The sequence below is a fragment of the Schistocerca piceifrons genome, chromosome 1, assembly GCF_021461385.2.
Source record: "Schistocerca piceifrons isolate TAMUIC-IGC-003096 chromosome 1, iqSchPice1.1, whole genome shotgun sequence".
Classification (NCBI taxonomy): domain Eukaryota; kingdom Metazoa; phylum Arthropoda; class Insecta; order Orthoptera; family Acrididae; genus Schistocerca; species Schistocerca piceifrons.
This window is the reverse complement of record NC_060138.1, coordinates 18,539,041-18,562,130: the sequence shown is the minus strand read 5'-3', so window position 1 is coordinate 18,562,130 and position 23,090 is coordinate 18,539,041. Positions and strand designations below refer to the sequence as shown.

Genomic DNA, 23,090 nt, shown 5'->3' with positions numbered 1-23,090 from the left:
ATATTAACAATCATCATTGCTTTCATGGAATTACAACTCTTTGGCTTAAAATAAATTTCACATTAAAAGACAGAAGTACATCAGAATTTTGAAACTAAGGTAATAGTTTTCAAAATAGCATCAAAGTAAACAAAACACCTAGGTGAAAATACAAAGACAATGCTCGACAAATCAATATGGCAGTATTAAAAGATATGTCGTCTGCTTTGTTTTAAGATGGAGTGAACTTTACTCACAATAATGTGGCTTCAACTTCAAGTGATACTTTTCATTTCAAGGAACACATTAGTGTACAATATGGAAGACCTTCCCATATAATAACCAAGTTATCAGTTTGGTTTTTCGACAATAAATGAATCAAAACCAGGAGAGCATTTCTCAACAAGCTTCAAACATTATCTTGCATCAAATTTTTATATTTCAATTGTGTAAGTTCCTGAGTTCCAAACATCCTGTACAAGAAATTATATCACACAACTCTGATGGTCCAGTAGTTTATACAAAATCACGATTATAGCCAGCATTATACATACATACGAACACACAGTACAACAAGTACACATCACAGTCACTTTCAGCACATGCCACAACAGAGCTACAGTTTGTGGTAACTATGTTCTGTTGATCAGTTCAGCCCCTATAATTAATGAGCTGCAAATACAATGTGATCGCCACATACTGTCACAGTGAAAAGAAAGGAAAAAGTTCATGCCATGTAGTTGTAAAAACATACCTTACTGCATTAAAATAATATGCAACAAGAGAGAAACCCCTGTCTTTCATGTTTGTTGCATTATAAATGATGTTTCGGATAGCTTCAGTGTAAATCTATTTTTAAGCAATGTGGAAAGTAATTGCTGCACAAAATCACCAAAATAACAAGAGACAGCAAGCAACTCCAACAAAAACCACAGTATAACTTGCTGTCACGCTGTGTAAGCACATTGTTCTGAGTAAGGTAACAGATTGATGAAGAGCTGCTTCCTTTCAAAAAACCGATGGTCCTCCTGCCTTTATAATCATCCATCAATATTTCAGTAAAAAATACCATGCTTTTGGATGTACATGCAGTAAAAGATCCTTGTCACACGCAAGTTTCCTTCAAAACACTGTTCGATAACATGCAGACAGAAAGGAAACTCTTCAAGTCAGAAATATCACAGACTTGATAACATTGAAAGTTCTCAACAGCACCCACCAGTGTTCCATTCAAGAGTTACTACATGGCATCAATGACTAGGTTCTAATTTTAGGTTTATTATCATCAAACATCTCTTCCCTACGAATAATAATTGCTTCAACCAAATATGGTGGAAGCCTCATACATCTCCCCAGTGTTGCAAAAAACAGCTAACTTCCGATCTCAACTATTACTTCATACATTAGTGCCACACTGTCAACTTTCTCTTTCCAGGTAATTAATTATTAGTTACAGCTCAATGACAGTTCTGTGCTCCACAAAAATCAGTTCACTAAAAATACCCAGAAATTGTGATCAATCTCACCATATAAACACACTTTACTCTCAAATTATATGAAACTATGGCACTATGGTCAATCCAACTTGAATCACATATCAACATTCATGCTTGATCAGAGTAACAATGATATGAAGTTGTATTTTGCCATTATAAATACATGCCGCAACATATCACGTGGAAGGATTGTACACAAGATAAAAATAATTCTCTATATTGGTAACAATACTTATGTATTACAGGCATTAAAGAGTGCAAAGCTCATGACTGCTTCCAAGTACGGCTTCAAAGGCCACTGAGTGATGAGGATAACAGCACAAAAACACTTCTGAGTGTAACTTTGAAAGGCCACAAAAGTACAATTTTTTCAACAGTATGCATTATTCACTGTGTCAGACTGGCAAATCCAAATGCTGAATCTGGAAGTTCCTCAATTATCGACTACCCCATTAAGTATTTTGAAATAAGCTATATTCCGTATCACTAAATGCTCTGCAATTATATTCCCATGTTCAAGGGAATGCTGCCATTCCTGAACTAAACAGCTTCATGATGTTGCCATACTAATAAGCAGTGTTACCTTATATAACAATTTATGAAACTTTCAGCTGCATTTAGCTCTCTCTCATCACGCACGCACGCACGCACGCACGCACGTGCACACACACACGCACGCACGTGCACACACACACACGCACGCACGTGCACACACACACGCACGCACGTGCACACACACACGCACGCACGTGCACACACACACGCACGCACGTGCACACACACACGCACGCACGTGCACACACACACGCACGCACGTGCACACACACACGCACGCACGTGCACACACACACGCACGCACACACACACACACACACACACACACACACACACACACACACACGCACACACACACACACACGCACGCACGTGCGCACACACACACACACACACACGCACGCACGTGCACACCACCCCTTCAGTTTCTTCCAAGCAATTAACTGTATTACCAGAATTTCCTACAAAGCGTATCTCCCAACTTTATTGCCTTCAATATAGAAATGCATCACCTCTAAAATGAAAATTAATATCGGCGAAACAGAGTGACTTACAGCAGTAATAAGTCACTTTATTTACACTGAAAATACGCTGGCAGCACAATCAGACAATAACAAAAACATTACGTATAGGTTATCTACATTTTATGGTCAACTTAGCACACCCACAGTCATAAGCTTTCCTGGCACTATAAACACGTTTTTTCTGGATTGTTGCAAAATGCCTGCAAGGATATATACAGAGGTAACGCTGCAAATCTATAGTTTTTCAAGGACTAGGTTCTCCATTTTTTCAGGCCTGTTAGTCTCCAAATACTCATTTTTCTAATGTTCCTGGAAAGCACTTTATAATCATGCTCCTCCTAAATTACTGAACTGCAACAACTCAAAGTGTAAATGTGAGGATTATTTCAGCTGCAACAGCTATTAATACATTTTGCAATTGCACAGCCAACTGCATTATCACTTTGCTGAACTGCTTGACGGAACTTGTGTAGGGATGTATCAACGTCCTCTGGCTCCGCCTCAAGCGCTGCTTCCACTGAGTCAGACACATCTGTTACTAAACTGCCTTCATTAGCACTTGTTGACATCAGGTGGCGTCGGAAGGTACTCGTCAGCCCGCTTGTGGTCAATAAGAGCTTTAAGAGTATATGTGTCGTGTGGAAGTTCAGATTTTCGTCGGAGTAATGGTTTCTCTTTGTTGCAGGTTTTCCTCACCTGAAATACGAAACACGAGTGATTTAATACAAAAATATTTAGATGTGCAACAAAACCTGTTCACTGCACAGAACTGATATGAGAGATAATGCATGAGGACGAATGAAGAAACTAAATGAATTATTATGATAAAGAACACAAAAAGTGGGAAAGATGACACACACAGCAACATCATTAAGACATGATATGTAGATAGAAGTCTGCCTTTTTTCCTTGTGTATGCTTTCTCTGCAGCCTCAACAAATTATATGAAATGCATACAGTTCTAATGATAATGCACAAGAGCTGATTTTTACATTTTATATTTACCACTACCACATAATTTTTACTTACATCATAACATCTTAAATGCTTTTTTTAAAAAAATTATGATTTACTTTTGTTATGTCATAATTATGCACGAATGTTACAATACTGATTACTGTTTCAGAGATATTGCTTGTAATTAAATTTATACCTTTGATGAAACTTGATTTATAGAGTATGTAAAATTTATGTCTGTTTTGTTCTGAATTGTTTATTACCGATCAGAGTTCAGTCCAAGTTCTTAATATAATTTTTAAATAAATGGCTCCTTTTATCTGAATGTAATAACCGTGGGAACCATAGGCTTGCTTCTTCATCATCAATTCTTCAAACCTCAGCACACTATTGGAAACTGTGACTCATCTCCTCTTCCAAACTCATTTGTGATCTACATTTCATGTTGACTGTCAATGGTGAAAATCTACCTCACGCAAGTAGGATGTTGCAGAAGGTACCAAAATTCATGGGGTTTTGTTATCTGTTTGTAGATACTCCCTGCTTCTCCAAAACTCAAGTGATAAGTAAACATACTTGGACTTCCATGTGGACTCTTTAAGAAATATCAAGAAATTGCTCTTGTTCTTCAATGGAAAGCGATGATGGGAGTTCTGTACTACAACTATTTCTGGTAACTACTCCACAAAGTAACTGCCAAAAGTTCAGTTAAATGACCAAAAAACAGACTTCAATTCTTACTCAATTGAAAAACATTATTCTCTAAAACCATACAAAGAGCAGAGAAAATGTTCGAAATGCTCGGAGACTGGATTATTATTATTATTATTCTTTCCTTTCTCAGACCTTAGGTCTGGTTAAAAATGGAAAGTGACGCGGACCTTGATCAAGTGCGACTTCCTTTTAACTGTACAGTATATGTTACATTGCATTTAGGAACTTTCGGGTCATTGAACATGTATCAATAATTACAGATTTTTGTAGTTGTATATATATGTTTGGATGTAGCTGTATTGCATTGATGTACTGGTGGATATTGTGTGGTATGACTCCTGTAGTTAATAGTATACTTGGTATAATGTCAACTTTATCCTGATGCCACATGTCCTTGACTTCCTCAGCCAGTTGGGTGTATTTTTCAATTTTTCTCCTGTTTTCTTCTGTATATTTGTTGTACTGGGTATGGATATTTCGATTAGTTGTGTTAATTTCTTCTTTTTATTGGTGAGTATGATGTCAGGTTTGTTATGTGGTGTTGTTTTATCTGTTATAATGGTTCTGTTCCAGTATAATTTCTATTCATCATTCTCCAGAACATTTTGTGGTGCATACTTGTATGTGGGAACGTGTTGTTTTATTAGTTTATGTTGTATGGCAAGTTGTTGATGTATTATTTTTGCTACATTGTCATGTCTTCTGGGGTATTCTGTATTTGCTAGTATTGTACATCCGCTTGTGATGTGATCTACTGTTTCTATTTGTTGTTTGCAAAGTCTGCATTTATCTGTTGTGGTATTGGGATCTTTAATAATGTGCTTGCTGTAATATCTGGTGTTTATTGTTTGATCCTGTATTGCAATCATGAATCCTTCCGTCTCACTGTATATATTGCCTTTTCTTAGCCATGTGTTGGATGCGTCTTGATCTATGTGTGGCTGTGTTAGATGATACAGGTGCTTGCCAATTTACTTTCTTCGTATCTGTTTATGTTTGGTGATCTAAAGGGTTGTGGAGGTGGTTATGAAATTGTAGTGGTGTAGACGATGTGTTTATATGAGTGACTGCTTTGTGTATTTTGCTAGTTTCTGCTCGTTCTAGAAAGAATTTTCTTAAATTGTCTATCTGTCCATAATGTAGGTTTTTTTATGTCGATAAATCCCCTTCCTCCTTCCTTTCTGCTTAATGTGAATCTTTCTGTTGCTGAATGTATGTGATGTATTCTATATTTGTGGCATTGTTATCGTGGAAGTGTATTGAGTGCTTCTAGGTCTGTGTTACTCCATTTCACTACTCCAAATGAGTAGGTCAATATTGGTATAGCATAAGTATTTATAGCTTTTGTCTTGTTTCTTGCTGTCAATTCTGTTTCCAGTATTTTTGTTAGTCTTTGTCTATATTTTTCTGTTAGTTCTTCTTTAATATTTGTATTGTCTATTCCTATTTTTTGTCTGTATCCTAGATATTTATAGGCATCTGTTTTTTCCATCGCTTCTATGCAGTCGCTTTGGTTATCCAATATGTAATCTTCTTGCTTAGTGTGTTTTCCCTTGACAATGCTATTTTTCTTACATTTGTCTGTTCCAAAAGCCATATTTATATCATTGCTGAATACTTCCGTTATCTTTAGTAATTGGTTGAGTTGTTGATTTGTTGCTGCCAGTAGTTTTAGATCATCCATGTATAGCAAATGTGTGATTTTTTTGTTGGTATGTTCCAGTAATATTGTATCCATAATTTGTATTATTTAGCATGTTGGATAGTGGGTTCAGAGCAAGGCAGAACCAGAATGGACTTACTGAGTCTCCTTGGTATATTCCACGCTTAATCTGTATTGGCTGTGATGTGACAGTATTTGAATTTGTTTGGATATTAAGTGCGGTTTTCCAATTTTTCATTACTATGTTTAGGAGACATATCACTTTAGGATCTACTTTGTGTATTTCCAATATTTGTAGTAACCATGAGTGGGGTACACTATCAAAAGCTTTTTGATAATCAATGTATGCATAGTGTAGTGGCCTTTGTTTAGTTTTAGCTTCGTATGTCACCTCTGCATCTATTATCAGTTGCTCTTTACATCCCCGTGCTCCTTCGCAGCAGCCTTTTTGTTCTTCATTTATAATTTTGTTCTGTGTTGTATGCGTCATAATTTCTGTGTAATGACTGAAGTTAATATTTTGTATATTGTTGGTAGGCATGTTATGGGGCGATATTTAGCTGGGTTTGCTGTGTCTGCTTCATCTTTAGGTTTTAGATAAGTTATTCCATGTGTAAGTGTATCAGGGAATGTGTATGGGTCTGCAATGTAACTGTTAAATAATTTATGAATATAATAGAGGGAAACATTCCACGTGGGAAAAATATATCTAAAAACAAAGATGATGAGACTTGCCAAACAAAAGCGCTGGCAGGTCGATAGACACACAAACAAACACAAACATACACACAAAATTCTAGCTTTCGCAACCAACAGTTGCTTCGTCAGGAAAGAGGGAAGGAGAGGGAAAGACGAAAGGATGTGGGTTTTAAGGGAGAGGGTAAGGAGTCATTCCAATCCCGGGAGCGGAAAGACTTACCTTAGGGGGAAGAAAGGACGGGTATACACTCGCACACACACACATATCGATCCGCACATACACAGACACAAGCAGACATTTGTAGAGGCAAAGAGTTTGGGCAGAGATGTCAGTCGAGGGGAAAGTAAAGAGGCAAAGATGATGTTGAAAGACAGGTGAGGTATGAGCGGCGGCAACTTGAAATTAGCAGAGGTTGAGGCCAGGCGGATAACAAGAAGAAAGGATATACTGAAGGGCAACTTCCCATCTCCGGAGTTCTGACAGGTTGGAGTTAGTGGGAAGTATCCAGATAACCTGGACAGTGTAACACTGTGCCAAGATGTGCTGGCCTTGCACCAAGGCATGTTTAGCCACAGGGTGATCCTCATTGCCAACAAACACTGTCTGCCTGTGTCCATTCATGCGAATGGACAGTTTGTTGCTGGTCATTCCCACATAGAATGCATCACAGTGTAGGCAGGTCAGTTGGTAAATCACGTGGGTGCTTTCACACGTGGGTCTGCCTTTGATCGTGTACACCTTCCGGGTGCACAGAAAAAACTTTGCACACACTTTCCGCTTCTTCGAAAGATTCTGGAGTGTGTGTTGAGCACTTGATTTAGAGATGGTGCTCCTTTGCGATTTATGACAACAACACTGACACACAATGGCTGCACACTGCCTGCTCACAGCTGACTGGTCTGTTGTCTGACAAATCCACACTTGCCAGTCGTTTGACAGCTGACACCTATCATAATACATAGCATGGCAAGAGCAACTGTAAAATAATGTATTCTAATATGATGTGATATCTCCTACTTTTTGTTACACAGTATGCAACTTTGTAAGATGAAAGAAGGGCCTCCACAGGAATTGCAGCTTGTTTTGTAATTTTTTTATCTCTCCCCTTCTTTTACCTTGTGGGAGAAGTATTCTCATGATTTGTTTACCAAACGGCTTCGATTTGTCTCCAAATGAAGTTTCATTTTACTAGGAAACATATTTTTACTAGCTAGGACTTTGAAACAACGATGCACTGCTGTCGTTCTTAATTTCCAACATGTAAAACTTAACTGACATCAAACTTGCTGCATTTTTGTCTATCACTGTGAATGTGCTGATAGAACTGATTAAACTGCAGTGCAATTTCAATTTAAATGACAAATTTTACGTTCATTATGTCCCCAACAAATCAAAAATAATGAAATCATAGTGAAAATTTGCTTTGTTTGTGATATATGTTGCTGACAAATATGAAACCAAGCCACATGCAGGCCATTCCATGTTCCCTATATGACCACACTGCCATCTAATGTGGTGCATTCACTGTATCCTCCCCCCTTTCACCATGTGGTGTGGGGGGGTGTTATAGTGGTGTGTGTGTGTGTGTGTGTGTGTGTGTGTGTGTGTGTGTGTGTGTGTGTGTAAGACATTAGCACGGTGAAACATTCTGCCAAGAGACACAAGGAGAATACTGTGCAGCATCATCAGTGTTTTCCACTACAAGAGAGCTGTCACATTTTACTGAACTTTGGGAATCAAAAATTAGTGATGTATTTGTCGGTTAACTGTCAACTAAGTAATCAGATGGGAGCTCATCTATGTAATATGAGGTGACAGTTGTTGCATTAACAACTATATCTGTTTACATTAATGAGCTGCCTTCAGGGACTGGTTTATTAAAACCTAAGGGAAGGATGTGTTAACAACTGGAGGCTGAAGGATTTTCATTTTTTGGCCCCTGCACAGGATATTTGCCTTATTACTCTGATGTAATGACTTTCCTTTCCCATACAATAATTTTGGAGTCACTGCCCCCAATCAGGTGTACCCAGACCAAGAGATACACACTTACGGTGGTGGACAACATGCTTCTGATCTGTGTCAGCGTAACGGCATTTCCCATACACTGCTCAGCCTAAGTGACAGACGTGTGGACATGCTTTTCAATACATGAATGTAACCTTAATGTGTATGGCACTGTGGTTACGGAGAAAGTAAGAATGAAGGCAGGTGTTCCTGCAATATGCTACAGCTTACCAGTATACTCATTGTTTTGAGTAACTCTTCATGCTTCTACTTTCGGAGTGTTCTTTAGAAATCCAGTAGTCATTAAGTTTTTACTGTTGAAGACTTGCAGCCTTTCAAGGATACACAGTACAGACTGTTTTCAAGATCTGGCGGTGCCTTCTAATTGGCCTAAACCTTGGGTAATGGGAGGGAGTACTAGGGGCACTCAGTGAGGTGGTTATCAACAACCTTACAAAATCAGTGGAAATTAATGTGGTTAAAACTGAGGGAACGGCAAGAAAAGTTATAAAAGACAATCTGAGATAATACCGCACTCACTCTCACCCAGTTTCACCCATGATCATCTGCACAATCACACTAGCTCAAATCATGAAAGATAGCGTTAAAACTGTTCACATATTTTAAAACTTAAGTAAAACTAAGAAACACAAGAGGAAAACAAAAACAGATTCAAAGGAAATGTGGCTGGCTGATCACTTACCAAAAACATGGATGAGCCAGCCAACTGATAACACTCTAAAAACATCACCCTGACATTTTAGGAAATAAGTGTGACAATTCACAAAATTGTGAATGCCGTACCACATTCATTCGACTGTTAGTTAAGTTAGAAGGCAAATTTGTTGGCATATGAGATGCTGCCCTTCAGTCCAAAAATGTGGTGCACTGTGATCTGTGCACCAAAAGCACCACACATTTTAAAGTCCTCTCACTGGAACAAGAAGTCGTGTCATAGGGCTGCAGTCCATGCCCAGATGAGTAAGGAGGGTCTCATCCCACCCGTCTGACTGCAAGGAGGTACGCTGTGGCCTTATTAGGTGCAGCTTATTATAAACCATTCCCTTGTAGTTGGAGGAGGGTGTCCTGGATAGTCTGGACTACTTTATCTGCTGGGTGCAACCATTGTAGAAAGTGAAGGGCACTCATGGAATCTTAACAGATAACTCTAAGCATGCTTTATCTGGTCCAAAGCTCACAAGATAATGTATAATTCCACACCAAAGCGAGAACAGTTTTGAGGCAGTCAGACCTTGAGGACACGATCAGGGAAAGCAACAGAGCAACTGACAGAGTCCCTCTGTTTAGACTCATCCATAAATACAACTACAGAGCTATCGTGCTCCGCTAAAATGTCTTACAATAATGTATTAAAAAAAATCCACACGCAAATCACACAAATTAAAAATGCGATGAGAATGATTAAAATGAACACGCGCACATCCACACCGGCACATGCACACTCGCACTCATACTCACACACACATCTGCAGGAAACTGGAAACCTGTCCTCTAACATCTGCACTGTAAACTGCAACTGACAAGTCACTGTTGCAATAGTGGAGGAAGCAAAATCACCCACAAATAAGGAGCCCTGTACAAGACTCTCTACTACAGACATGATACTGTTCATGGCCATGGCAAAGAGGGCACACTTTAAACACTCATAGAGGAACACCAGTCCCCTAATCAAAACGGTTTGACAGCATGTCTCCAACTTGTTACGAAGGATCATATGAAGATGGGAAGGTAGTCACAACAACCCCACTAGAAGAGCTGTCCTAGAAGACTGTCTCCAAGTGATGTCATTTGCCTTATGGATATCAAGGAATACACTGCTGAATGGCCACCCGTAGCAGAGTCAGGTTGTCAACAGTAGATCGAAATCTCCTGAATCCATACAGAGAACAACCAAAGAGTTGTCCCGTTTAAAACATGCAAACCACACAACAGTTGTCTATCTGCTTCAGACGCCTACACAGTTTGTTAAGGTGATGCTCCAGTAACTACTGTGACAAGTTCAATCTTTAACTGGTTTGGGGAGAGGTATCAAAATTGCCTCTCTCCATGAATTGGGAAAGTGGTCTTCCTGTAAGATTAAAATACCCAGGGAGGATTTCCTTTGACACTGCTGACAAATGTCAAACGTGCTGTACTGCATTTGGTCATGACCAGGTGCAGTACCACGGCCTCAGACAGTGACGAGTCCAGCTCCCACATGGAGAAATTGCAGTTGAAACTGTTGGCTCTGAAGTCCAACCGACCCCTCCCTACAGTCACACAGTAGCGACTGAATGCTGGATCCTGGCAGGCAGTGGCAGTAGATGCTGCAAGATACTCTGCCATTGTCTGGGCAATGTACGTGGATGTTGTTTGAGACACCCTTGCTTCAACACTACTGCTATGGATAAATGACTGCATTTACTGGAAATTATTCTAACAGCTTCCCATACCTTTTTAGAACAAGTGGAACAGTTGAAAAGAGTCCAAGAACACTTGCCATAACATTTTCTTGTTCTCCTTAATCATTCATCAAGTCCTGGCTCTTGTGGCTCCAAAGGCTACGAGATTGTCTGCTCTCGGGCAACATTTGAAACTGTCTTAAGCTGCACGACTGACCCGGATTGCCGAGCACCACTCATCAGTCTACCACGAAACAGCTCGCCTCCTGAGATGACCACAGGACTTCGGGACAGAGAACTCAAAGGCACGGTGGGTCACTAGCGTGACGTGGTCCTCCCGCTCCTGGACACTGCTCCCGTGTCGAAACTCGGCCTTCATCCAGTTAACTCTGTACTAATGTCCCATCTGGTAGGTGGACTGAGAGTGGGAAGTGGTCACTGGAATGAAGGTCCCTTCTCAATGAGCAAAGTCTCCTAGAGCCAGAGAGCAGAAAGAGAAGTCAAAGGCTAAGGACGACTTAGTAGCAGCCGAGATATGAGTAGGATTGCCTGTATTGAAGATGCACAACTCCTGACACACCATGAGGTTCTCCAAATCTCAACCTCTAGGGCAAGTTGAGTTTAAACCCTGTAATACATTATCTGGGTTAAAGTCACTCAGTAGAAGGAATGGCTTGGGGAGTTGCTCAACAAAGTCTGTGAGAGATTCACAATCTATCACATCCTGTGGAGGTAAATACAGTGAGCAAGTGGTGACAATCTGGCCGACACGAGCTTCAATGGCTGCTGCTCGTACGTCGGTAATAAAGGGGGGAAGAGGAGTGGTGTGTGTTAACTGACAAACACGGCAACCCCACCCTTTGCTCTTTCCCCAATCAGGCCATCTTCACAGTGAAGGGTATAGCCTCGTGGCACAGGGGCATAAGTGGCTTTAAAATGTGTTTCCTGTAAACACGAGCATCAGGAGGGTGTCTGTGTTAGGAGATTCAGCTCCTCTGCCCAAGTCCTCAACCCATTCGTGTTCCACTGTAGTACGGGAGCCATTTATCGAGGGGTTTGCACACGCATCCTGTCACTGCGCTGGGGTGGAGAGCCAGCCACAAGTAGAGGTTCAGCCTTGGGGGGTGAGTGGTTGCCCCGGGCAGATTTTGCATTCCATTGGTTCTGAAGCAGAAGCAGTAGAACCGTCAGGTCAAATGACACTGATCTGGTCTGACAATTTACTTATTGTTTTTGCCAGCAGTGGAAGCCTCCTGTTTGCTTTTTGGCCCACAGAGGTCTGTACGAACTGCCACAGCAGTGGTGGAGGCAGTGCTGGATTGTTTACCAGACTCCAGCTTTGGAGGAACTGGGAGCTCTGCAAAGGTGGGAGCTGTGGCTTTATCTTATGTTCTCAGAGAGGGATACAGGCTCTGAAACAACTGCAGCTTTAGTTGTGCCAAATGCAAGTGGTTGGGCTTTTAGACCAAAGAAGACAACTAATAAATATTTGATAAATATATTATTCAGATTTTACGGCCTTCATTGGACTGCCCGTTCTTTTTATAGACAGAACTTATCGCTTGCCTGGTGGTCTAGAACCTACTCCAATCTCTCAGATCTCAATTCTCACTCTTGGTTTCAAACCACCCTGTCCTTTGTTTATTTGGTGATCTCGGTTTGCAGACTGGTTTGTTTGTCTTTAACACTCTCGATTCTGCGTGTTTCATTTTTGAATCTTCTATTCTCTACTATTGTCCTCATGAATACATTTTCTATTGCCACGATCAGATATCTTAAGTACAAAATGTGTTTCTTATTGGTTGTTCTCGCCACCAGTTCCGTGTACTTTTACACTGTTTCATTGGAAACTAGATTCCAGTATAAATTTTCTTTATAATTTTTGTTAGTGTATTTTCTGGTTAATATTCTTTCTACCTTCCATATTCTGTCTATTTCTGCATTCTGAAAATGGTTTACTTGCACTCATTACTCCTAGTGGAGTAGCTGTTTTTTTAGCTTTTTGATTTTCTGACTATCGAAAGGTCTTTTTCATTCAGTGTATTCTTGATAATATATTGTGCTTTTGTCATTTATTTTATTATACAACACAGGTTTTTCATTGAGGTTATATTTTTTCTCATACACATTTTTCTCTACAACTTTGATTTCCTTTTGTTGTACTGTGATTTTGTTTATGAGTGGTGTGTCTGTTAGTGTAATTATATAAGTGAATATTCTGAGCCCATTATCTATGCCATTTTCTTTAGTGATTTGACTTTTTTGTAGAGTTTCTTCAATACTGTTGGACAGGAGGGCAATATCATCAGCAAATTCCAAGCAGTTCAAAGAAACTGGTGCACCTGCCTAACATCGTGTAGGCTGCGTGCAAGCATGCAGAAGTGACGCACACTACATAGCATGGACTCTACTAATGTCTGAAGTAGTGCTGGAGGGAACTGACACCATGAATCCTGCTGGGCTATCCATAAATCCATAAGAGTATGAGGGGTTGGAGGTCTCTTCTGAACAGCACATTGCAAGGCATCCCAGATATGCTGAATAATGGGGATTTTGGTGGCCAGTGAAAGTGTTTAAACTCATAAAAGTGTTCCTGGAGCCACTCTATAGCGATTCTGGACATGTGGGGTCTTGGACTGTCCTGCTGGAATTGCCCAAGTCCGTCAGAATGAGCAATGGCTATGAATGAATGCAGGCGATCAGACAGGACGTTTACGTACATGTCACCTGTCGGAGTCGCATCTACACTTATCACTGGTTCCATATCACTCCAACTGCACACACCTCACACCCTTACAGAGGGTCTCAACAGTCCCCCTGCTGGCATGATCCGCTTGATATAGTTTGAAGAGACTTGTCTGATCAGGCAACATGTTTCCAGTCATCAACAGTACAGCCCAGGCGAGGCATATAGCATTTTATCGTGCAGTCATCCAGGGTACACATGTGGGTCTTTGGCTCTGAAAGCCCATATTGATGATGTTTCGTTGAATGGTTTGCAAGCTGACACGTGTTGATGGCCCAGCACTGAAATCTGCAGCAATTTGTGAAAGGGTTGCACTTCTGTCATGTTGAATGATTCTCTTCAGATGTCATTGGTCCGTTCTTGCAGGATCTCTCTCTGACCACAGCAATGTCTGAGATTTGACGTTTTACCGGGTTCCTGATATTCACAGTACATTCGTGAAATGGTTGTATGAGAAAATTCCCCACTTCATTGCTACCTCAGAGATGCTATGTCACATCACTCGTGTGCTGACTATAAAACCATGTTCATCAAACACTCTTAAATCCTGATAACCTGCCATTGTAGCAGCAGTAACTGATCTAACAACTGTGGCACACAGTTGTTCTCCTATATAGGTGTTGCCGACTGCAGCATCGTGTTCTGCCTGTTTACATAGCTCTGTATTTGAATACATGTGCCTATAGCAGTTTCTAGGCACTTCAGTGTATCTGCTGTTTAAGTTAACCTTTTGCTGTTCTCACATTATATGCTCACACACATTTGAATAGTACTACTGACAGGTAGTTCTTTCTGTTTAAATCCTGTTTTTCTCCTACAGGTAATGGTACAGAAAATTCTCCTCCGAACTCGTCTAATTTTAGCTGGAGCCCAAAATTTATTAATATTATTCTACTGAGTTGATCACCTCTTTCTGATATTGTCTCTTGATTCACCTAACAATATGCACAAACTTTTTTGTTTCATTTTTGAGACTGATGGGATGCTGTTCTGTTTCATAGAGTTCTCTTAGCCTCTGTCATCTCAATTCTACAACTTCTTATCACTCAAATTTTCCCATGAGAACCCCCATGGCTGTACTCAATTCTAAATTATGCAGAGCTTCAAGCCCCCCAGTCAGTTCTCTTGGGGGAAGAAGGGAGACATGATTAAAGAAGTCATTAGACCAACACCACAGTGCAAACTATTCCTGCACACTGTAAGAAAGATTGCAATGTGTAAAGTGTGTGGAAAAACTTGCTTTTGTAAAAAGAGAAATGAGTGTGAATGACTCGAATATTCTTGTACTTAGTGAGACTCACTGGAGAGGAACTGGCCATTTCACGACCGAAGGAGGAGCACTGTGTACTTTTCAGGGAGTAGCGACCAAAGCAGAAATTGTGTTGCAATAGTCTTCCCTAGAAATCTGAGCAACAGTGTTCTTAGTAATGAACCCACTAATGACAGGATCATCTCCACCAAACTGAATGCTTTTCTGCGTTAACTCAATATAAATATTATGAAAAGGGAAGTCGAGTCGCAGATAGGAACAACAAATATGCTATCTCAAATAAAGCTTTTGGCCATTAAGGCCTTTCTCAACAACACACACACACACACACACGACTGCAGTCTCAGGTAACTAAAACCACACTACAAGCAGCAGCACCAATGCATGATGGGAGTGGTGACTGGGTGGGGTAAGGCAGAGGCTGGGGCAGGGGTAGTATGGTGGGGATGGGGGAGAGGGGTGGAGGGTGGGGAAAGTGGTGGTAAAGGAGAGACGTAAAAAGACTGAGTGTGATGGTGGAATGCCGGCTGTGTAGTGCTGGAATGGGAACAGCGAAGGGGCTGGATGGGTGAGGGCAGTGACTAAAAGTTAAGGCCAGGAGGGTTATGGGAACATAGGACATATTGCAGGGAGAGTTACCACCTGCACAGTTCAGAAAAGCTGGTGTTTGTGGGAAAGATCCACATGGCACAGGCTGTGAAGCAATCGCTGAAATGAAGGATGCCATGTTCGGCAGCATGTTCTGCAACAGGGTGGTTCACTTGTTTCTTGTCATGCCCACACCGACTGCAGCACAGTGGTTGCAGCTCAGCTTGTAAATCGTGACTAGTTTCACAAGTAGCCCTACCTTTGATGGGATAGGTAATGTTAGTGACCGGAATGGAGTAGGTGGAAGGATGTATGGGACAGGTTTTGTATCTAGGTCTATTACAGGGGTATAAGCCATGAGGTAAGGGGGCTGGCAGCAGGGGTTGTGTAAGGATGGATGAGTATATTGTGTAGGTTCAGTTGACAGCGGAATGCCACTGTGGGAGAGGTGGGAAGGATAGTGGGCAGAGCATTTCTCATTTCAGGGCACATCGAGAGGTAATCAAAACCCTGGTGGAGAATGTAATTCAGCTGCTCCAGTCCTGGGTAGTACTGAGTTTCGAGGGGAATGCTCCTCTGTGGCTGGACAGTGGGACTTTGGGAGGTGATGGGAGAATGGAAAGATGTGGCACGGGAGATTTGTTTTTGTCCAAGGTCATCAGGATAATTACGGTCTACGAAGGCTTCAGTGAGACCTTCGCTGTATTTCAAAAGGAACCGCTTGTCACTGCAGATGCGATGACCACGGGTGGCTAGGCTGTACAGAGAAGGGACTTCTTGGTATGAAACGGGTGGCAGCTGTCCAAGTGGAGATATTGCTGTTTGTTAGTAGGTTTGATATGGACAGAGCTATTGGTGTAGCCATCTTTGAGGTGGAGGTCAACATCTAGGAAGGTGGGTTGTTGGGTTGACTGGATCAGGTGAAGCAAATGGGGGAGAAGTTGTTGAGGTTCTGGAGGAATGTGGATAGGGCGTCCTCACCCTCGATCCAGATCACAAAGATGTCATCAACGAGTCTGAACCAGGAACTCTATATCATACAGATCTATGTGTCTACTGCTGCAGACAGAGATAAGGATTGTTCTGTGACAGCTGGAACAAGTCCTTAGCAAGATCCCTAACAAAGAACAGGCAATAAATCAAGGAGAATTCAATCTTAGTTTGCAGATACTACGCAAGACGCACATTTACAATCTGTGGTTAGACATCACGGTCTAGGTGAAAGAAATGTCCAAAGCAAGTACTTACTAGATTTCTGTGTGAGTAATGACTTGACTGCCTGTTACACTATGTTACAACATAACCTAAGACAACTGTACTCTTGGATATCATCTAGTGATAGATTAAGAAACCAGAACGAACTCACAGTAGAGCGAAGATGCCAGAAGACTTCAGTCTTGGACTAATACCTTTCCTGGAGTTGACTGTGGAAGTGATTACAATCTGCTACCTGTGAAAATGTGGATAAGCTCAAATCCGACAAGACGAGTGGAGAAAGAAAACTAAAACTCACAATAAAGGAAGCTCTTTGGAAATTTGGTGATCTTGTAAGACCAAAACTTTACATCATCAGTGTTGATAAAGGTGCACCAGCATCAAATGTGGGAACAAGTGAAGGTGGTCATTAACTCATCACTTCAGACATCAAAATGACCAAAAACTGCAAAATGTCCTTGGACATCACAGTCCACATTACAATTACTTGAACAGAGTAGAAATCCGAAGGAAACAGGTATCCAATGCTCCCAGGATCAAGACAGACATAAAAACCTGTGCAGAGAAATACAATGGAATTGCAGAAAGGACAGATTACACGTCATTAGCAATGTATGTGATGAAGTAGAACAAAATTATAATCAAAATCAAGTACATCATCTCTTCAAGAAACTCTTAACACCCGGTGAATTTAATCCTCATATGTGGGTGGTAGATGATGAGAATGGCAACCCTATCGAAGACAAGGAAGAAGCTGCTGCGAGGTGGAAACGGTACTTCGAAAAGTAATATTCTCTGATTAACAGGAGTACAAAAAGCCAAGCAGTTGTGCAACTTACAATGGAACCTACGATCTCTCACAGCGAAAGAGATAACGCAATACAACATCTGAAGAACTATAAATCCCCTGGTCTACACAGTACATCTGGTGAGATGATCAATGAAATGGGCAGGAAGATGTTTCAGTGCTGCTTTTGATGTGTACAAGAATGTGGGAAACAGGGGACTGGTCAGAAGACTGGTCTAAGTCTCTCTTCATCCCCCTACACAGCAAAGGGTCAATCGGGAACTGAACCATTAATCTCATATCCCACTCAAGCAAAATTTTACTCTGCATCTTGAACCAGCATTTGAAGTCATACATTGAGCCTCCCATGCATACAGAACAAGCAGGTTTTGTAGAAGGAAACAAACTTGTGAACAGATTGTCAATATACCACAAATAATTGAGAAATTGCACAAGTTCAGTGTTCCTGCCTCTATCTGCCTTTGACTGTGTTGTCTGAAAAAAGTTGTGGAAGGTGGTTGCAGAGTTCGGTGCTCACCACGCTTGACACCACTGATCAGAAACCTATATAATAATCACCTTGCAGCTGTGAAGACAAAAGCTGGCACATCTGATTTCTTCGGTGTTTCAAACAGTGTCAGAGAGGATTGCGTTCTATCTGTGTACAACATCTATGCAGAAAAGTCATTAGGAATGCTCCTGATGGTTGGACTAGAGGCATCTCGGTGGTAGAACTATCAACAACCTCCAATTTTCTGACGATACTGTACATTTACCCACCGACAAAGGTGAACTTGCTGTGCTATTAACATAAGTAAGAGACATTAGTCTATCATATGGACTGGACCTCAAACATGATAACTGATCAAGGAATACACTCACAGGTTTAACTCACAGGTTGATTGAAGGAACTGTAAGTCATGTATTCTTTCACCTATTTTGGGTCAACCATCTCTGGCACACAAAACTGTAAAGATGAGATAAAAAGACAAATCATGCTAGAGCACGTATCTATGAAGCAGCTCACCAAGCTCCGAGAGAACAGAGCTACAATGAATGCCTCAATGGTCCAGCTTGTTGAAACACTCGTGTTTTCCATCTTCTTTTACGGTTTCGAGACATGGACCTTAAAGCCCGAGACAAACAGTGCACTGATGCATTTGAGCTTTGGTGCTGGCGCAGGATGCTGAACAAATGTTTTCATTATTGAGCAACTCATTATCTCCACACACCTTTCTTCTCATGTCAACTAAAAACATTGTTTACTTAAAACAGGTGCTCCAACTGGCAGCTTTCTGACATGACACAAGCTTGGTAACATTGAACGGTGTTTGGCCGAACTTTTTCAAAGATTCCTGGCATTGCCCTGACGTGATTGGCGGCATGTTGAATCCAGTTCATTAATTCCTCTTCATTTCTAGGTGGTTCGAGTCCGGGTGGGTGAACTAGAACCTTGAAGAATCCCCACAGGAAAAAGTCCAGCGGCATGAGGTCTGGTGATCGAGGAGGGAGGGGGTGGGGTGGGGGGTGGGGGGGGGGGCACGTCCTGCGAGCACCTCTGCCAAATACTCGGCCGTTTAAGAACATGGGGCAAAAATCGTTCCTGGTGTCTGTGGACGTATGTGAGGTTAGGATTTCTCCTTGCCCAGTAATGAACATATTGTGTGTTGTAAAGGCCATCCGGATGGAAGGTGTACTCGTCGGTAAACAATACAATGGTGGGGGAACTCTGTATCTCAGGCAACACGTCGCAGAAACCACTGGCAAAAACCTAGTCAATGTTCATAGTCTGCCACAGGATTTAGGTCTATGTCAGGCTGGAAACTAAACGGATGCTGGCCATCATCCCTTAAAACCTCCCAGATTAACCGATGAGTGACCCCCAACCACTCTAGTACTTGTTGTACGTGCTTCCTCGAAGCGCTTGAGAACAGTCTCTTCAAATGCAGCATCCCGTTGTGTTCGAGGTCTTCCAGCATCACCATGATATCCTGTTAACGAGCCTGTTTTACCGAGTCACTGGTTAATTGCTGTAAACATCTGTGGGTGTGGTTAGCGCCTTGTTGGGTACCGTTCCTCATATAACCGCTGAGCTTCATGCAAATTACCGTCGTCTAGTCCATAAACAAAAACCATATCTCGTTGTTGTTCAGACGGGGTGAATACTGTGCCACCATGCTTACTGTATGACTAAATCGCAGGTGGTGTGTGTGTGTGTGTGTGTGTGTGTGTGTGTGTGTGTGTGTGTGTGTGTGTGTGTGTGTGTGTGTTTGTGTGCGCGCGAAGTTTACTTGTGAATGCCACTGACGTGAGATAGAGACAAACAGCAAGACCTGACATGTGTGCCTATCACATTGGAATAGTGACGGGGCAAAGGATGTTTGTAAGTATGAACCGACAACCACAGTGCTGCCCATCAATGGACGAATGGCAACAGGGGAATCCCATGGCCAATCGGAGCGCGTGGCACCAAGTTTCCGTGGTTTAAAAATGGTGCACTGTCGACCTACACAACGTTAGTAATTTTGGTACCTACTGGCATCAGCTATCCAGGGTTAAAATTTTGTGACACAATTTTTCTCCACCCTGTACACACAAACTGAAGTTTAGGAAGAACGGAGAGACATGATATTAAGGCTGAGAAATGCTGTTAGGAGGGAAAGCTCTGTATTACAAAGAAATGAGACAGAAGGGCTCTGAATACAACAATAAGAAACTGTAGCATAGTGGTAAAAGAAACTAAATATTTTCACTTTCTGTCACAGAAACACATGGAGATAACTGATTTTTCTTCACTTACCGTTTCTTTTCTTTTCTTTTTTTTTAATATACAACAGTAATTTCAAAACTTCCTATTTCACTATATGTTCGAAGAGAACAGTAGTAGTCAAGAAGCAGTACAGCCAATCCATTTTATGGCATCTCACATAATTATCTTTAATTACACATGCCTCAACTAAGTTACAATTACTGTAAGGGTTAAAAAAGTTTTTATATACATGGTAATATGTTATAAGAACATACCTCTCTCGCTTCCAGCTCTAGCTTTTCCATAGACAAATCATCTTCAATTTCACCTTCCCCAAGAGGTGAAGACATTTCATCCATACTGCTGGCAATGCTGTTTGTTCTCGATGGTGCATATCCGGGATTTCTCATAGCCAATTCCTCTATGCGACTCCAAGCTTCCTCTCTGTCTTTCTGGCGTTCTTTATCCCTAGATCACAGTAATTACAAAAGTTGTATACAAGATTTGAAAAAGCTTAACTGTCTGTAACTAAGAAACAATTTGCTTTAATAAATGACACTCTCTTCTGAACATCACAAATATCATTTTTAAATTATTTTACACATGACGTTAAACTGAAGGAAGCACAGAAGCAGTTAAAATGAAAGGAGGAATACATTAAATTGCTGCTAAGAGGATTAGAGGTGAACATTCTACCAAAGAGGAAGTTATTTGAGACGGAGCACAAGCTCCGCCAGGGGAAGGAAAACAACTACATCCCAACTGGAGGGACCACTTACCGTAAGCGATTAATGCAAACCCAAGAAATCCTAAGCCTGGATTACCAGATGGGAATATGAAACCCAGCCCTTCCAGATGCAAGCCCTGTGTCTCATTCCTTGCTGCACCTTACTGACACCCACATGTTACCTGCCCTGCCATCACACCGAAATCATCCTCATCTCATAACAGAACGTGTAAAGGTAACAGTATGGAAACTTATCTTACAAGATGTTCTTCAATACCCCAATCCTACTGGCCTGTCCCCACTAGGCCCTGCCTGACACCTACCTCCACCACTGTCCCTATGCGTGCCTCTTCGCTCATTCTGCACTCACACTGTCATCTTTGCAGTCTCCCTGTTCCTGTATTCTATCTCCTGCTCGCAGCCCACAAACCCACACATCCACCGTTGCACCATACTCAACTCCTCATGTCTGCGCCAGGGCAAGCCTGCTTCTGCTTAATTCCTACCCCATATACTTGCTACCTTCCGGCTGTCGGCCACCGTTTCCTTCGTCTATCCGTCCGTCCCTCCCACTCTTGCCTCCCTCATCCACTCTGAACAAAACAATCTCTCATGCCAGACCGAGCGACAGTACTGGCAGAACCTAAGCGGTGGTATAGTGAAATACGTACCAATGTCAGTAAGTGTAAGTCTCCTGTCAAGAACAGGACACTGCTCCTTACGTATAGTGCCTTCAATTTGCTGACACGGCTTGGAGGGTTATCTCCAAACAGAACGTTGCGTATACACTTAATGTTGCTTTTCTCACTTTCCGGATGAAGGGCAGTCAGCACAGGAAGTAAACAGCAAATCGGTGTATCCCACACTACGACTACTGGGTCATTCCATGTGAAACAACCAATTAAAAACATAAATTTGAACCTTGATGGTTTATAACTTTGTAATCTGTCATTTTATTCTACCTATCAAAAGAAGATAGGATCCAAACTTACTTTATTTTTACACTGTGTTTGTGATTACTAATCTTTAAAGTTCCAGAAATTGTGTCATTTTTGTCACATTTCAAAACTTTAACATGGCCATATCTCAAAAAGTACTTGACGTGCAGATATGGAATTTATACAATTTTATTCAGTTTACTACAGGCTTTAAAAAGATGTGCTACTTGACAAAATTCATTAAAATGCTAAATTTTCCCAAACCAAAACTTTTTAGAATTTTGAAAATTTCAAAATCACATTTCTTTTTTTCTTTTGGGGGGGGGGGGGGGGGGGAAGAGAAAAGAAGTAGTATGTTATTCTGAATGGAACAAACTGTGCCGTGTAACAATTAACATAAATAATGCTAGGGATAGTATGCATTTTCCATTTTATATAACTTAACTTATAATAGTTGTTGTACATACAGGAAAGAGAGAGAGAGAGAGAGAGAGAGAGGTGGGGGATTAATTCGCTTCCATTGACAGTAATTACGACCAGCATTCTATATGCGTGCATAACTAAGCACATGAGCTCAGGGGATTAAGTGACAGAAAATTTCCAATGTCGTGATATAAAATGCTTAATTGCCCAGTATCATGTTGAAAGGCACACATACTTGTCATACCCCGACATGTCTTACTGGGAAATTAAATCTTTAATTTACATGTTATTTCGTATCAGGTCTTCCTTTTTCATAACGAAGACGACCAGATAAATTGACCGTAAGAAAGGAACTTCACATTTTGTAAATTAAATCCCTCAACTGCCCATGGAAGACCATATAGACTATCATTACGGCTTGGAAGAATTATGTTACATCATTTAAAAGAAAAGAGTAACACGTAATTTTAGACTCTAGTGAGACTGTTAGTGGACCACCGTAACACCTTTCTTCTTGAAGAAGAGTAAAAAATTTCACTTTGCAAGGCATTCAGATAACACACTGTTAAATAACAGCAAGCGTACAACATTGCTTAATTAATAATATTGATTAACATAAATGGATCTGTAAAATGAAGCTGAATTATTCA

General features: G+C 41.1%; 1 protein-coding gene across 3 annotated transcripts in view; it reads right to left on the bottom strand.

Moving 5' to 3' along the window:
- Window positions 1-2,576: 2,576 nt before the first annotated feature.
- The window catches only part of LOC124790607 (serine/threonine-protein phosphatase 2A 56 kDa regulatory subunit gamma isoform), a 322,070-nt gene continuing 301,556 nt past the window's right edge, over window positions 2,577-23,090 (bottom strand). For all 3 annotated transcript variants that reach the window (XM_047257796.1, XM_047257797.1, XM_047257798.1), the window contains 2 exons: window positions 20,628-20,820; window positions 2,577-3,250 (listed from right to left, as the gene is read on the bottom strand). In XM_047257796.1, coding sequence (XP_047113752.1) covers window positions 3,107-3,250; window positions 20,628-20,820 — 337 coding nt within the window. In that variant the 3' untranslated portion in view covers window positions 2,577-3,106. The remainder of the gene's footprint in view (window positions 3,251-20,627; window positions 20,821-23,090) is intronic.